A 14,930-nucleotide genomic window follows, 5' to 3' on the forward strand; every position below is an offset into this window, starting at 1 on the left:
GTAAGGGACACACTATTATTCCTCACCCACCATATAGCATATAAAATATCGAACTCTGTCACTCCCACTCAACCACATCACTCTCTTACACATACCCTTTCCTTCGGGCTCACTCTCTCTCTCTCTCCTCTCTCTCTCTCTCTCTCTCTCTCTCTCACTCTCTCTCTCTCTCACTCACTCTCTCTCTCATATGATAATGAATTAAAACGCAGATTTCTGTCTTTGACACTAATATCATGCTTTAGTTAGATCAATAATGTTTCAATTGCCATCTAAATCTAGGTGAACTATTTGTAACACATAAACTAATAATTAAAACCACCCTAAATAAACCTTGATTAGTCCCAACCGATATGGTTTACAGTAACTTTAAGGACATGACAATAGGACAATAATTGTGGGTTGGAAACGTAATTTTGAATATTTATTATAATAAAATATAATCCCATTTTTCTGGTGCTCCAAACTCGTTATTTAACAATAAACCTACAGTTTCAGAGCCATCACTGATAAATATGTCACTTAGTATAAATACAGAAGAACAAAAATCATAAACCTTATTCCGGTACACTTTCTCATTAATTCTTAATTCTCGTATAGCCTATGTGTGTGATAAACGAAATTTGAATTTGAAATCACAACATTTTTTGAAAACATACAGTTTTGAATTACGTGCTTATTCTACGAAAATTGAAACCCCTTTCTTAGCTGGCGCCTAGGAATAAGAAATATATTGACCGATAAATACAAACAATTTGGATGTAGATTAGGCGAATAGGCCTTGTCTAAAGGATTCAGCTTATAGTCTGTTATACAATAAATGAGCAATTCAATTCATAACATCTTAGTAATCATCTTATGAATAGTGTAATCATTCATCAAATCAGTCTTATCAAGTCATAATTATCATCACCCAGTACAATTGAATAAATTAAGTCATACATTGAAAAAAGACATAAACTATTTATAAACTCACAGCACTGAATATCACATTTTCAACAATTTGAAAATTAATTTACGGAACAATAAGCATTTTTATTCAGAATTACATTTAGTGCGTTTTTTAATTTATTCAGAGGCAAGTTTCTTCTAATATAAGATAAAGGCAGATTATTGAACATGGAGTACACTAGATAGGAATAAATTTCAAGCTCTTACTCAATCTGACATTAGGAGTTACAATACTCTAGTAGTCCAGATAACAGTAGACCTCACTGAACATCCTTTGCAATGTGGTAACGAGAATATTCAGCCATCTACTAGAAATGCTATCTACTAGGAATAAAGTCATTGTAATAATATCAGGGCTTTTTTAAAATGTTTGCCAATGGCCCCACTAAGAAATCTGATCAGGCTGGTTGGAGACTTCCAATCAACCATACATTACATTACATTACATTACATTACCAGGGCTACCAGACATTGTTTTGCAGTAGTCGTACTATATCATAATGGAAAAAGTAGAACTTTGATATGAAAGTAATGAACTCACTCCGCTACAAATAAAATCTATTGGTGTGCTAATCTAAATGTTGCACTACTTCAATCCTGTAAAAATGAATACCGGTATAATACTTATTCTGAATTGATGGAATCCCAAGTCCCATTGCGCTTATGATAATTTTAAATGTTACTTTATTAACTCAGTAAGTTCAGAAAGTTATTGCTCAGTTGAATCAGAGCTACGATTAAAAAGATGATTTGGGAATTATCAAGTGGCACTTTTTGTTTTTCACTGGGATTTTCATTTTGTAACATGAAGAGACGCTTGTAGAACAACAATCTGTTAAATTTTTTATGGGAAAGATTTCATGAGGAAAATGAAGTTTTTCATTGACATTATCATTCGTAACTCGGAACGCCATGATAAATCTTGGCATCTAAAGCTGCGTTTACACCAAAGTTATTAAAGAAATGTTAATAACTTAATCCTCACAGATTATTATAGATTGAACGGCACATGAAAAACACATATGTTCATCATGTGTATGATAAGTTATGTTCAATCTAATAGAATCTATAGAATCTATTGGTGTTGACGCAGCTTTACTCTGTGACTGTCTGGAGTTAATATTATATCAATTTTGATTTACAATTCGAGACCGCAGCTCGGAAAAAGAAGAGATGATTAGCTCATAATATCGGGGACCGAGCTTCGCTCAGGAGTACAGAAGCATAAACAATTTATTACAAAAGAAGGAATTATAATGAAAAACCATTTTGGCCATGTGGTTTTTAAGAAGCGGTGATGAATAGGTCAGTGGTAGGCTATTTGGCTTTTATATATTCCATTTCATATTCATATTGATTATTCTTTCGGGTTGAAGGTTATATGTATACGTATTAGATATATTGGAATAGTTATCTTGGAGTTTGGTAGAAATATATTACATTTGCATAGAACTCAATTTATTTATTTATTTAAGTTATCTTCTATCTAATTCTAATAGGTTACCAACCCATCCCTATCTTATATGATAAACCTTCAATCATAATCATATACCTGCATGATTAAAAAACAGCAGACATTCAATTTACTAGAACAAATAATGGAGTGCCTTCAAGTTCAGATGTAGGCAACACGCCTAACTTCTTCCTACATTCGCTACCTTGTCTCTATGACACTGACCTTGCTTCTGTGAAACACCTTGTTCCAGTGGGAACTTGCTTCTGTGAGACTGCCATTTATAGCGCTACTACTTTGGACGGAGACCTTGTCTCTATGAAACTGCTTGTCTCTGTGGGAACTTGTTCCTGTGAGACTGCCATTTATAGAAATACTTGCTCCTGTGAAACTTGTCTCTGTGACACTAATATCGTTCAAAAACACTACTTGTCTCTGTGAGAACTTGTCTCTGTGAAACATCCCCGTAAGGTCGAGAGACTGGAGTATCCTCGACTGGAGTCGTACAATTTGAGTCGAGGTAGTGTGAGTTGAGTCCTTAGTCCTCGTCCCAATTTTCTTGACGTTATACAAGAAGTTTTATAATTTACTGACGATATATCCGATGTTTTCACAATTTAAATTACTTATAGTTTGGCGGGACCTATAAATAAATGACAGTATATCCGTTTTGACGCTATGGCCGAGGCCGCAATAACCAAGTTTTTTGTAGAAAACAGAGCAACAATTTTTTTCGAAAAATGTGATTACTGACAGCAGTGACTCCATTGATGAAGGCTCTCCTGGCCAGAGGTCCTGGTCCATCGACAGTCTTGCCGTCATCCTCAGGGCCCCACGACGCGCTGTAGATGTCAATGTGGTCGGGATTCAAACCCAACGCCCTCGCCTCCACCGCGTCGTTCACTGTTCCATCCAACATTCGAACTCCTGGCCACACAAATTTAGCAAATCATACATCTTTATTTGCAAAAGAGGATTATACAAACACTATTGAAAATGAAGAAAAACTTAGAATTTCGATACGAAGAACATATATTGATGAAGAATTATTAATTGTAAAAAATGATGAATTAAATAAATATATTGTAACAAACCGTGTCGTTATATTACACTTTTACAACAGTACACACATCAGTTAATATTACTGTTCTGGGGATAGAATTTTACATTAGGTTGTTGAGTTGTTTGGTGAAGTGATAGTAGTTGGGCTATTAGGTTAGTAAGTTTGAGGTTGTTTGTTTCGAATTTGTTGCCTGATATTTTGTTTATTTGTTGACAAAAGAAGAAAATAAATATATTGTGAAACTCATAAAAAACTTTTTATTGCAACATAAATGACAATGAATGAGTGTTCTTCTTGATAGATCAATGAATTTCAGTCTTATTTGATCGGTAAACTGTCGGTCCCAGCTGAAGTATGAACTGTCATAAGCCCCATTGACAGGTCCCATCATAAGGGGCTTATGATGGGACCTGTCAATGGGGCTTATGACAGTTCATACTTCAGCTGGGACCGACAGTTTACCGATCAAATAAGACTGAAATTCATTGATCTATCAAGAAGAACCGGGGCCGGTCCCACCGGGGCGGTGGGACCTTCCCGTGAGGTACTCTCCACCAACAAAAAGCTACACGCTTTTTGAATACATACTCGTTGAATACACGAATTTACTTTAATGAATTCTTTCGCCTATAATCATTTAGTTAAATTTAAAAATATGTTAGTATAGTAGGCGTCCCGTAGCTTTGCCTCCGTGATTTTGAAACGGCATATAGGCAAGGTATGGTTCCTACTTTTAAATAAACATACGCTCCAAAGTACTCAGATCCAAAATCTTCAAATCATTATTCCTATAATGAATCCTACTGTCCTAAATGAATGAAAAGAGATACTAAATCTGAATAAATAAATATTATTAGATATATACTAGTCTGCTAGTATAAAATATAACATGTATAAGATAGGAACATGTATGAGGTCCCGTTTCATTATTTTAATTTTCAAGACACTAAAACCGCTTACAGTTGTCACAAATGCACCATGTTTGGACTCATTTTGAAATGAGTAATATCTAGATTTGAGTAATGAGAGTACAAATCAAGAAAAGTTAACAGTTAAAGAAATATAATATCTTAGCACAAGGAATAGTTGGTGATAGCTCAGGCATATACATATTCATATACAGAATATTTATATTAGCGCAGGTCATCGATATATAGAATCGTTATAACTATGTAGTATGCATAGTATATGAATGGTGCAGGTAGGCCGGGCATGTGTGCCTGCGCGTGGGGAAGCGAGGGTCGGCTTAATTACCCAGCGTTCATCGTTCTCTGGACAGAGTATAAATCAAAAATCAAGTGACGAAGCAGTGTATGATATCATAGCCTCAACCTTTAGAAAACATTAACTTTTATCAAAATTTTTGGAGAGAAATAGTACAGGCTCAGCCTAGGTTTTCCTTCAATTTCATAATTATATTATGATTGTAGTATTTTGTACAATAAATAAATAAATGAATGAATGAATGAATCCGTAGATGGAGGAAGCTGCCTACAGATGTTCGATATTTTGAACGGGTAGTATTGTAGTATAGTGGCTCTCCGCCGATAGGCAAAGCTACAGGACCAGTACTGTAAAAAATTATGGAGCTGAAAATTCATTACATGAATATTTCAATTGCTACCGGTACTTTATTTCTCCAAAATAACTTTTCCTTTCTAATTGAGGTTTTATATTATAGAAATTCTGCAATCCAAACGCATATTGATATTGTGGGCCACGAAGTTTGAATAATACAATCCTTCTATACCCCGTACTGTATTTATCTATACAACGATAAAATTATTCAATTTTTTTACCTCCTTCTATCAGGAACCTGGAAATTACAAAATTTAAAAACTAATTAAAGGCAATTTTGTCAAAGAATTGTATTTATATAATAGATGAATTTTTCGAGATAAATCTTGAAGTGGAATATCCTTATTACTTGATCAGAGAACCTCACCTTATATTGAGATCAGAGAATAATTTCTGGGTGTAGAATTAGTTATAATTATTTATCTATGTACAATTATGAATTATATTTCCTAACAGTTCTATTTATCTGTTATGGTGTCTACTTTTGTTTTTACCATTTGACCTTGTAATGCATTTTGCTGTTCTCTTCTGCTACTACAATAAAACATTTACCTTCCAACGAAGATGAAGAAAAGGGCATACATTGGGGATTGCGCAAATGGGAGTGATACATGGCACCTATAGACACGTACACTGTTTACGTAGTGACGTCATCATTGCTAGTAACATTATATTTGTCCCGCTTTCTCTCTCACTCTCTTTTTTTCTCTCTCTCTCACACTCTATGTTGAAGTGATAACGGTATATATAGTTTCCGATATCCATCTGCTTTATAACAACCATTCCTTCCTATTCGACTCTAAAAGTGTTACATTGATTTATCTCGACTTATGGCAAATTTTGAAATCATGAATACATTGAATCTCCAGCTCTGACAGTATGTTGAACCAGTTAAGCGGGAATCCCCCGCTTTGTCAAAACCACATCACCCCATCAACTTTTTGATAATTAGCACATATTGACCCTTTCAGTCTGTCACCATGAGTGAGAATAAGAACAGTGGTGATATGTTTTCTATGCTGAGTGACAGAGGTTCAAAGTTATTAGTGTTTGAAGGTTTTAAGTTTTCAAAAATCATTTATCTATATCTATCACCCACATTTTCTTTGTCATAAACAAATTCAGAAATGAAAAGTTAAAAAATTAGAATGAATGATTGAGACGATGTGTTCGCTAGAACCAATTTGACAGAGATCAAAGATGACTGTATCATAATGAATGATTGATCGTACAATCATGGTTCAAGCCCAATCTTTTGATATCAATTATAATGGAATTATAGGATAGAAATCTGTATCTCATTAACTTGGTTAATATGTTGTCATAATACAGTAGTGTTTAGCTTGAAGCTTCCTTAGGATCCTGAAGTGAATTTGAATGTCGCTCCTTCAGTCGGGGAACGTAATGTCGGCTGCTAGTGAGAGCGAAATGATGTCACTCGTGATGGCGTCACGGACGTTCACTTTGTTACGTTCAATCTGTGAGTGCCCAAACACATTCTGACCGCTGGGCGCAATCTGCAGATTCCCGAACAAAATGGGAAGAAGAGGTAGAAATAGAAGAAGATAGGAAGAGGGAGGAGGAAGAGATGGATAATAAGGGAGGGATGATAGTAAGAGAAGAAGAAAATAGTAAAGAAGGAGAGAGATAGAAGGAAGAAAAATGTGTGTTGGAGAGGTGTATGACCGGTATAGTATAGCATACCTCCGATGCTGGCATTGTAGGCGACTCCTATACCGCAGTACTGGTTGAAAGCCACCGCGGCCACTTCGCCCGCACAACGGGTGCCATGTTTGTTGTCGCCGTTGTCACGTGGCATCGGATCGTTGTCGTTGTCGTTGATGTCTGTGCTGGCCAATGCGTCCTGCAACACAGAACCACACAACGACACTACTTTCAATTCTGTGCCGGCTAATGCATCGTGTCACACACATTCAATACTATAGTGAGGTCCACGTTACAATGGCAGTGGAGAAAGATAAGAGAATAACGTTGCCGATCCTCTTCTTATCAAAGCCTTCTATAGACGGTAGCTGATACAGGTTTATTGATGTAACATTAACGGTCTATTCTCGTTTAAAATGATCAATTATATTTTATTGAGCAAGAAATCATATTTTTCCATAATCTCATAATGAATTTTAATGATTAGGATAAAATATTTTGTTAATTAATTATTAATTCTACATTGTTAAAAGACGATCTGGCAACAGAGCGAAGCGAGAAAGAGATAGCGCTATCTGCTTTGTTGTTTGATAGACAAGGACAGCAACACTATTGTCAATCAAACACTGCCATTATAACGTGGACCTCACTATAGCGATTTCACTCGGTCGCTCTAAGCAGAGATAAACGAAAAACAGGAAAAAGACTTGACAGCTCATGTGAGTATGAGGGAACGCGCCAACCAAGCTCCCGGACGGCTGAACTCCCCAATAGCCGAGCTCCTTTTAAAACCACTTTCGAGGGTTTAGTTGACGGCGTCAGCCAGGATCCTGAGAGAGGAGCTTGGTTGCCGTGAGTGTGGGAGGAGCTTGGTTGTCATCTACGGTCCCGACAACCAGTCCCCTACTAACCAGTAGGGGATTGGCTGTCAGGGAGACTAGTTGACGCCTGCGTCACTCTCACGTTTGAGTGCCGGAGTTTTCGCGAGTAAACTGACATATATTTCATGCACTTACTCAATGTATTTTGGAACACTCCTCAAATCACACCTGGTTTTCCCAGTGATTCATTGCTTTTTGATGAGTTATATCACATTTTTCAAGAACCAATAGTTCAAACTTCATAAAGAGTTTCAGCTTAGGTATTGGTTCATATTTGTTAATGTTCTTATCCAAAAGCTGCATTTCAAAACAACAAGCGAGTGAAGCAAGTTCAGAATACCCAGTTGAGTCAAAACATTCAAAGTTTATTCATCAAAAACAATTACAATACAAATTCGAATACTATAACATTTTATACAAATAAAACAAAGAAGTTTTATGCATTGAATGATTCCTTAATATAATCAGATAATCTATATAAATAAAAATCGTGCCTCAAATTTTGACATTCAATAACTTTTTTATGTGTGCACCGAATTTGATTACTTTTTTTTTAGTTGTGTTCGTTATGTCCAGAACCAGGTTTATGACCTATCAAATTTATAATCCGACTTCAGGACTCTTTCCTACGGTTCTCTCAAAGTTTACATGTAATCCTTATGGGAGGAGATTTGTGAGCTGGCCACACACAGAAATAAAAATCAGCTATTCTAATCATTGCTTCATACAACAGCCGTCGGTAGATAGTATACAAGAGTGTGTGCTGCTCCATAACCGCCCATGTATTTTATTCTAAACGCCCCGACTAAATATGATAGAAAAACGCCCCTAGATAAATATGCAGAAAGATAGATTTCCATTTTATTGTATTTAATCATCAAATTTATTGATTTGACCTAATAATAATTATAATTTCAAAATATTTTTGGCTCAATTAGATTATGAAATTGGCTCATTTTATGAAATGAATATATAAATCACAGTTAAATATTTTTTAGTTTTTTCCCGCTGTCGCCATGAAAGTATTCCAAATATTTGTATTTTATAATGCAGCTTATATTGAAATTAGTAAAAATTGAGTGATATGTCTCCGTTTCAATAGAATTTGCAGGCGATTACAATTTAGATATTGTAAGGGAAATACAATCTTATTTCGTAGACAGAAGTTTATTGATTTCTGTTGATCTTTCAATGTATTTACTGGCATCAATATATACTGGTAACATATATTTTTACATTCGTCCAGAGCGCAAGGCTCGCATGGCCTTTAGGCCACTCATGTACGTACTGACATATATTATATACATACATACAGGAATCACTTTCGGAGGAGACGATAAGCCGTCGGTCCCATCTACCTAAAAAGTAGTCGTCATCTCTCATCATCATCCACTCATTACCCACGCACAAGCCTTATGTGGCCATCACACTAAGTATTATTATTATCACTTGCGAGACGTACACTCATTCTGAAAATGCTTGCCAATTCAATAAGATAAACATTTCCAAGTCAGTTGGATTCGGAAAGAGAAATAATTTATTTCATTTAATGTTTGCAGTGATAGAAGAGACAACATTAACAAGCTTTTCTTCTAATATTAGAATTTATAGATGTGTGAAACAGTGTCTGTGATTGTACTACTTGCCCGCCCGCTTCAAGCTGGTTTCAATGCCCAATAGGGGACCGGCTGTCGGGGAGCTTCCCGACAACCAAGCTCCTCGCACGCTAACGACAACCAGACCCCTCATATCCAGCAGGGGATCGGCTGTCGGGGAGCTTCCCGACAACCAAGCTCCTCGCACGCTAACGACAACCAGACCCCTCATATCCAGCAGGGGATCGGCTGGCGGGGAGCTTCCCGACAACCAAGCTCCTCGCACGCTAACGACAACCAGACCCCTCATATCCAGCAGGGGATCGGCTGTCGGGGAGCTTCCCGACAACCAAGCTCCTCGCACGCTAACGACAACCAGACCCCTCATATCCAGCAGGGGATCGGCTGGCGGGGAGCTTGGTTGTCGTAAGCGTATGATCTTCGTTCCAGTAGGGGATTAGCTATCGGGGAGACTCGTTGACGGCAGTGATATTTTTTTGACAGGGGTCTAAATTGCGAGGAGTTTCGTTGTCGGGGAGACAGGTTGGCGGCGACCCGAGTTTCATCATCAGCTAAAAAAAGCGAAAAATGACAAAACTCACATAGTTAAGAGCCAAATCCGGGTGATTAGTCTGAATGCCATCATCTAGAATCGACACAACGACACCTTTTCCAGTGTAGCCCTTTTCCCACGCATGCGCAATGTTCATGTCGTAGCCATCTTTGGCCCCTCCATTCTGAAATAAAAACAATAAAACTTGAATTAAGTCCAGTGACAGATTGCTGGCAATTTTTTCGATGTTCATCATAAACTGTCAATATTATCTGTATAATATGTTAAAGGAAAGAATCGGATTATACACGAACTGATAGGAAATTCACGAATGACGCATAATCACGTCTGAACTACTACTGGACTGATCAACTTGACATTTTGCATAGACTCTTTTAACCGAGGATGGTTATACGAGTTGGCCTATTTTCAATTCACCATGATTTCATTACGTTAAGTTTCCAGTTTGACAATATTTCAATTCATAATGCTTTCAGTTTGTTATGCTTTGCTAACTTTGCTTGAGAGTGTCATAAATAAAGTAGTATATTCAACGGTTTTGGACTTTTTCAATGTTATCTAAATTTGGGAGAGGAATAGTACAAATTATCCTTATTTTTCCCTCCCAATGTGTTTTTTTTTTGTAAAAACATTCGGTAAATGAATGAATAAATAGATAAATGAATAGTTGGATGAATAAATAAATGTCTGTGATCGAGCACTGTTTCGTCGACCCTTGAGGTCCATATGGGCGATCGCTTGATATCCATTACACCACGGAGCTACTTACGGATTAGACTTTTAGGTTACAGTTTTATCTTTCGTAAACGTTGTGCCGGTTGCACAAGAGCCGGTTAAATTTTAACCGTGATTAATTTCACGAGAACCAATTAGAGAAAACGTCTTTTCTAAAAGGCCTTCTCTGGTTGTTTCTCGTAAAATTAAACACGGTTAAAATGTAACCGGCTTTTGTGCAACCGGGCCATAGACTCACAAATTGATTAAATTTGTTTTAATTCCTGAATTATGTTTGCATACTACATGCTTGTCTTGTTGAATAAAATAAATAGAATTCGAATTTGAATTTTGAAAAATGAATGAATGAATAACTGACCAGGTACCATTGCTCCTTGTAGAGTGGATCAGGGAAGGGCGCGCCCCTGTAGTGCGGGCGATGCGAGGCTGACACCTGTACAGCGTCGCCTGTGTCGTACAGACCAGAAAAGTCGCTTCCGAACGTCGCAAAGCTGTCGCCGAAGTCACGCTTCACGCGACGTTTCTCGTGCTGTTGCTGTACCCATAATACCTGTCATTCAAATCGAACGAAATTTTTCATTGAACAAGTAAACAAAAACTATCAATAACTATTAACAAAAAAAAAATACAAGATGAGAAAAGCTCATAACTGAAGTGATACAATTTGTTGAATATGTGTTAAGATTGTGGAACTTCTCCATAATTGAAGTGACTTGAGACACAGAAAAAAAAGAATATTAAAAATCTATGTTTTCTCTGTGCTTGAGATTTTGTCAATATTCCACTTTTTTTAACTTCTTTATTTCTTTAACCATAAGTTTACATAACAGGAAAAATTTACAAAATAATTATATGATCCTTAAGAAACAATAAAGCTCGAAGTTATATTGCCTGTTTGGGAAACTAAATTATTTCTCCATAATTGACAAGAACTCTATTCTATTTTTCCAACTCTACTTGCATTTTAGTCAATAACAGAACTGGAGATTCAATTTGAAACCAACACATTTGTAGATGAAACTGGAGGAATTGGCAAAAATGAAACAGTGTTAAGACCTGCACACACACATCGATTTTTGTTCGTACGATATTTTGCCGTCCATTTGAATTAATTCAATCAGATTAAACAGAACTTGACAAATATCAGCTGTTTGAAATATCATCTATTTAATCCAATAGAATTAATAAGGACGGTAAAATATTGTACGAGCAAAAATCGATGTGTGTAGCTAGCTTTACAAAAGTATCAACTTAGAACTAGGATTAGTATTAGAAAGTATTAGTACTACTTGCTGAATTAATTATATAATTCACGTTCAAGTTTGAGCACATTGAATATTAAATGTGAACAATTTAATTTCACAAATGACCTGACAGCCGTCAGTTCAGTCTCGTCTTTTCAGTAATTCAAGAGGAATCTATTCTTTAATTCGACCCAAAATTTTAACGAATATCAATAATTTGATCACAGACATTCAGAGAACCGTTAACTTCAAATAGAAATTGAACGATCAATCAATCAATGTCAATTTTTCCTGTCAGGACCACTCATCTCTTTTCCCCTTTCCCTTTCATTTTCCAGAACTTTTCCGCTCGACTAGTTTGAGTTCACTCATTCAGAAGTAATTTTACTCTTTCGGAATTGACTGGATTGAAAGTTCACACACGACTTTTAACCCTGTTATGTTTCATATTTGGTTTGCTACAAACTTGTGGTCATACCTCAGTTTACTCGGAGATGGTAGGCTTTTCGTTTAAATCGGAATGCAACACGTTATACTAATTAATGATTCCATGTAAACCAAGATTGGAGTAAACGTAAATTGTGCAAGTCTTAATATGCTTAGTGCCGGTTGCACAAAAGCCGGTTAAATTTTAATAATGATTAATTCCACAAGAACCAATCAGAGAAGCCGTCTTCTCAAAAAAACCTTTTCTCGTAAAGTTAATCACGGTAAAGTTTAATCGGCTTTTGTGCAACCGGGCCTTAGATTGAAAATGAAAACGACTAATTGAAAAATTTCAAAACATTCAATCAAATTCAATGATCGAGTTATAATAGTGAGTCGTTACTATAATAAATTAAGCGAGGGGGTTCGAAGAGTTCATGACGCACTCTATGCGTCCCATAATTATTATAATTAATAATCCGAACAAAACAAACAAAACCTACTCTAGAACATGGTATGCCATATTGGAGTAGGTCAATTTCCAGACAGAAAACACTAAGCATGTAGAGGACACATTGAAAGTAATTTTTATTGTAACTAACTTTTGTATGTAATTGTAATTTATCTAATTTTTTCTGTAATTGATGTAGTAGTTTTAATTTTTTTGGTAAATAAACATTTATTTATTTAATCGAATTAGAATTGTTTATATGGATTACAATGAAAATGCTAGTTTATTTTATACTAATTTAGTCCATAATAACGAACAATATCGCTAACAATTAAATTTACAAAGCAAATAGTGAAAACTTTGTATCGATTTTCCTTGCTTTCCTGGATCACTATTTTAATTATATTTATTCCTATTATTATATTGTATTAAAACACATATTTGTATTTGAATGAATTGAAATTGTCCCTCCTTGCGACGTAATGTTATGGCTGATCAATTTTAATTTCAATTTTCCTACACCATTTTTGCAAATTCCACTATTCTTATGATTCTCATAGGACTTCATATCGTCAAAACCACTACTTTATTGAAACAATTTGAGATACAGCATTATTAATATCTAGTAAACTAAAAACTCAAAAATTCAGCAGCAGAATGATCATATACAGTCTGGGTGAAGACCTTCGATTGGCCCGTTAGCTGATAACTGATAGAGGCTGAGCTCGACTGCCATTGGCCGAGACTATTCATATATTTGATTTGTGTATCTATATATGAAAGCGAAATGGCACTCACTCACTGACTGACTGACTCACTCACTCGCAGAACTGAAAAACCACCGGACCAAAAACGTTCAAATTTGGTAGGTATATTCAGTTGGCCCTTTAGAGGCGCACTAAGAACGGATTTGGAAAAAGTTTCCAAAGATACGCCCAAAATCTGCGTTTTTCCAGCGTTTCCTCAGCTTTATCGAGAACAAATGAACAGAAAATGTTCAAATTTAGTACAGAAGCTCAGCTAGGGTGTAATAAATTTATTATTATTAATAATGCTGTGTTGGAAGGAATTTGCAATAACGTCAAAGATACGCTCAAAATTAGCGTTTTTTTCGCTTTTGCCCAGATTTATCGAGAACAAATGAACAGAAATTTTTCAAATTTACTTCAGAAGTTCAGCTAGAGTGTAATAATGTTGTCTTAGAAGGAATTTGCAATAACGTCAAAAATACGCCAAAAATTAGCGTTTTTTTTTGCTTTTTCTCAGATTTATCGAGAACAATTGAACAGAAATTGTTCAAATTTAGTACAGAGGCTTAGCTAGGGTGTAATAATGTTGTGTTAGAAGGAATTTGAAATAACGCCAAAGATACGCCCAAAATCTGCGTCTTTCCAGCTGATCTTATTTTTGGACGATCCAGTCAGGGGTCCAGGGGGTGGAGCACCCTGGCTAGACGAATATGGCGAGCGAAGCGAGCCTGACGGCTAGTTAGTCTATAAAATGTGAATAAATAAATAAATATTAAATTTACCCTTGGTTCCTGATGTAGCTTTCCATGATGCTCATCATTGTGTAGGGTTGACCGCTTGTGAACTCTCTGATGTTCAAACAGATAGAAGCCTTTCAACGCGCCAATCTGTCAACAAAAATTGAATCTAATTGAAAAATATAAATTTATAGATTTCACTCAAAATTTTACATCAAAGTATCCACCACGCAGGAGAGCTCACTTATTTATTATTGTGAATGTCACTCATTTTATGTATCTTACACGACAATTATTTCAAGTAAATGAGAGCAAATTTGTTCACTTACTGACTGCAGTACTTTCAACGACAAGCGTTCATTTTCATTTTAAAATAATTGACTGCACGTCGTGTAAAATGCATCAAAAGAGTGTTAATGTATAATGATTATTATTAAACGAGAATCCCAATTGAATGCTGTAAATCACCCCCAAGACTTCTGCTACTGCAAATATTGACAACAGTTAGATGGAACTTCGATGTGCGCTACTATACAAAAATCATTTGTTTCCGGGCTAATAATTTTTGAATAGTAACGCTCATCGAATTTTCATCCAGCTGATGTCAATATTTGCAGTAGCAGGAGTCTACGGTGTGATTTACAGCATTCAATTGGGATTCTCGTTTAATAATAAATATCGGGGCACCGAGCTTCGCTCGTTATTTTTATTTATTGATAAACAGAACACATCTCTCTAAAATGATTGTGTTTATATTTCACAGCTGGCTATAAGTCATCTTATGAATTTCGGGGATGCGATATTTTTATTTTTCAAATAATCACTCGC

At 35.9% G+C, this 14,930-nt stretch overlaps 1 protein-coding gene across 1 annotated transcript in view; it reads right to left on the reverse strand.

Annotated features, from left to right (window-relative positions):
* The window catches only part of LOC111060125 (furin-like protease 2), an 84,566-nt gene that overhangs the window by 5,752 nt on the left and 63,884 nt on the right, over positions 1-14,930 (reverse strand). The window contains exons 3-7 of the mRNA XM_039435412.1: positions 14,148-14,252; positions 10,854-11,045; positions 9,789-9,923; positions 6,750-6,909; positions 3,159-3,331 (exon numbers count right to left, since the gene is read on the reverse strand). Of these exons, the coding sequence (XP_039291346.1) occupies positions 3,159-3,331; positions 6,750-6,909; positions 9,789-9,923; positions 10,854-11,045; positions 14,148-14,252 (765 nt within the window). The remainder of the gene's footprint in view (positions 1-3,158; positions 3,332-6,749; positions 6,910-9,788; positions 9,924-10,853; positions 11,046-14,147; positions 14,253-14,930) is intronic.

The sequence above is a fragment of the Nilaparvata lugens genome, chromosome 9 (genome assembly GCF_014356525.2).
Source record: "Nilaparvata lugens isolate BPH chromosome 9, ASM1435652v1, whole genome shotgun sequence".
NCBI classification, from domain to species: domain Eukaryota; kingdom Metazoa; phylum Arthropoda; class Insecta; order Hemiptera; family Delphacidae; genus Nilaparvata; species Nilaparvata lugens.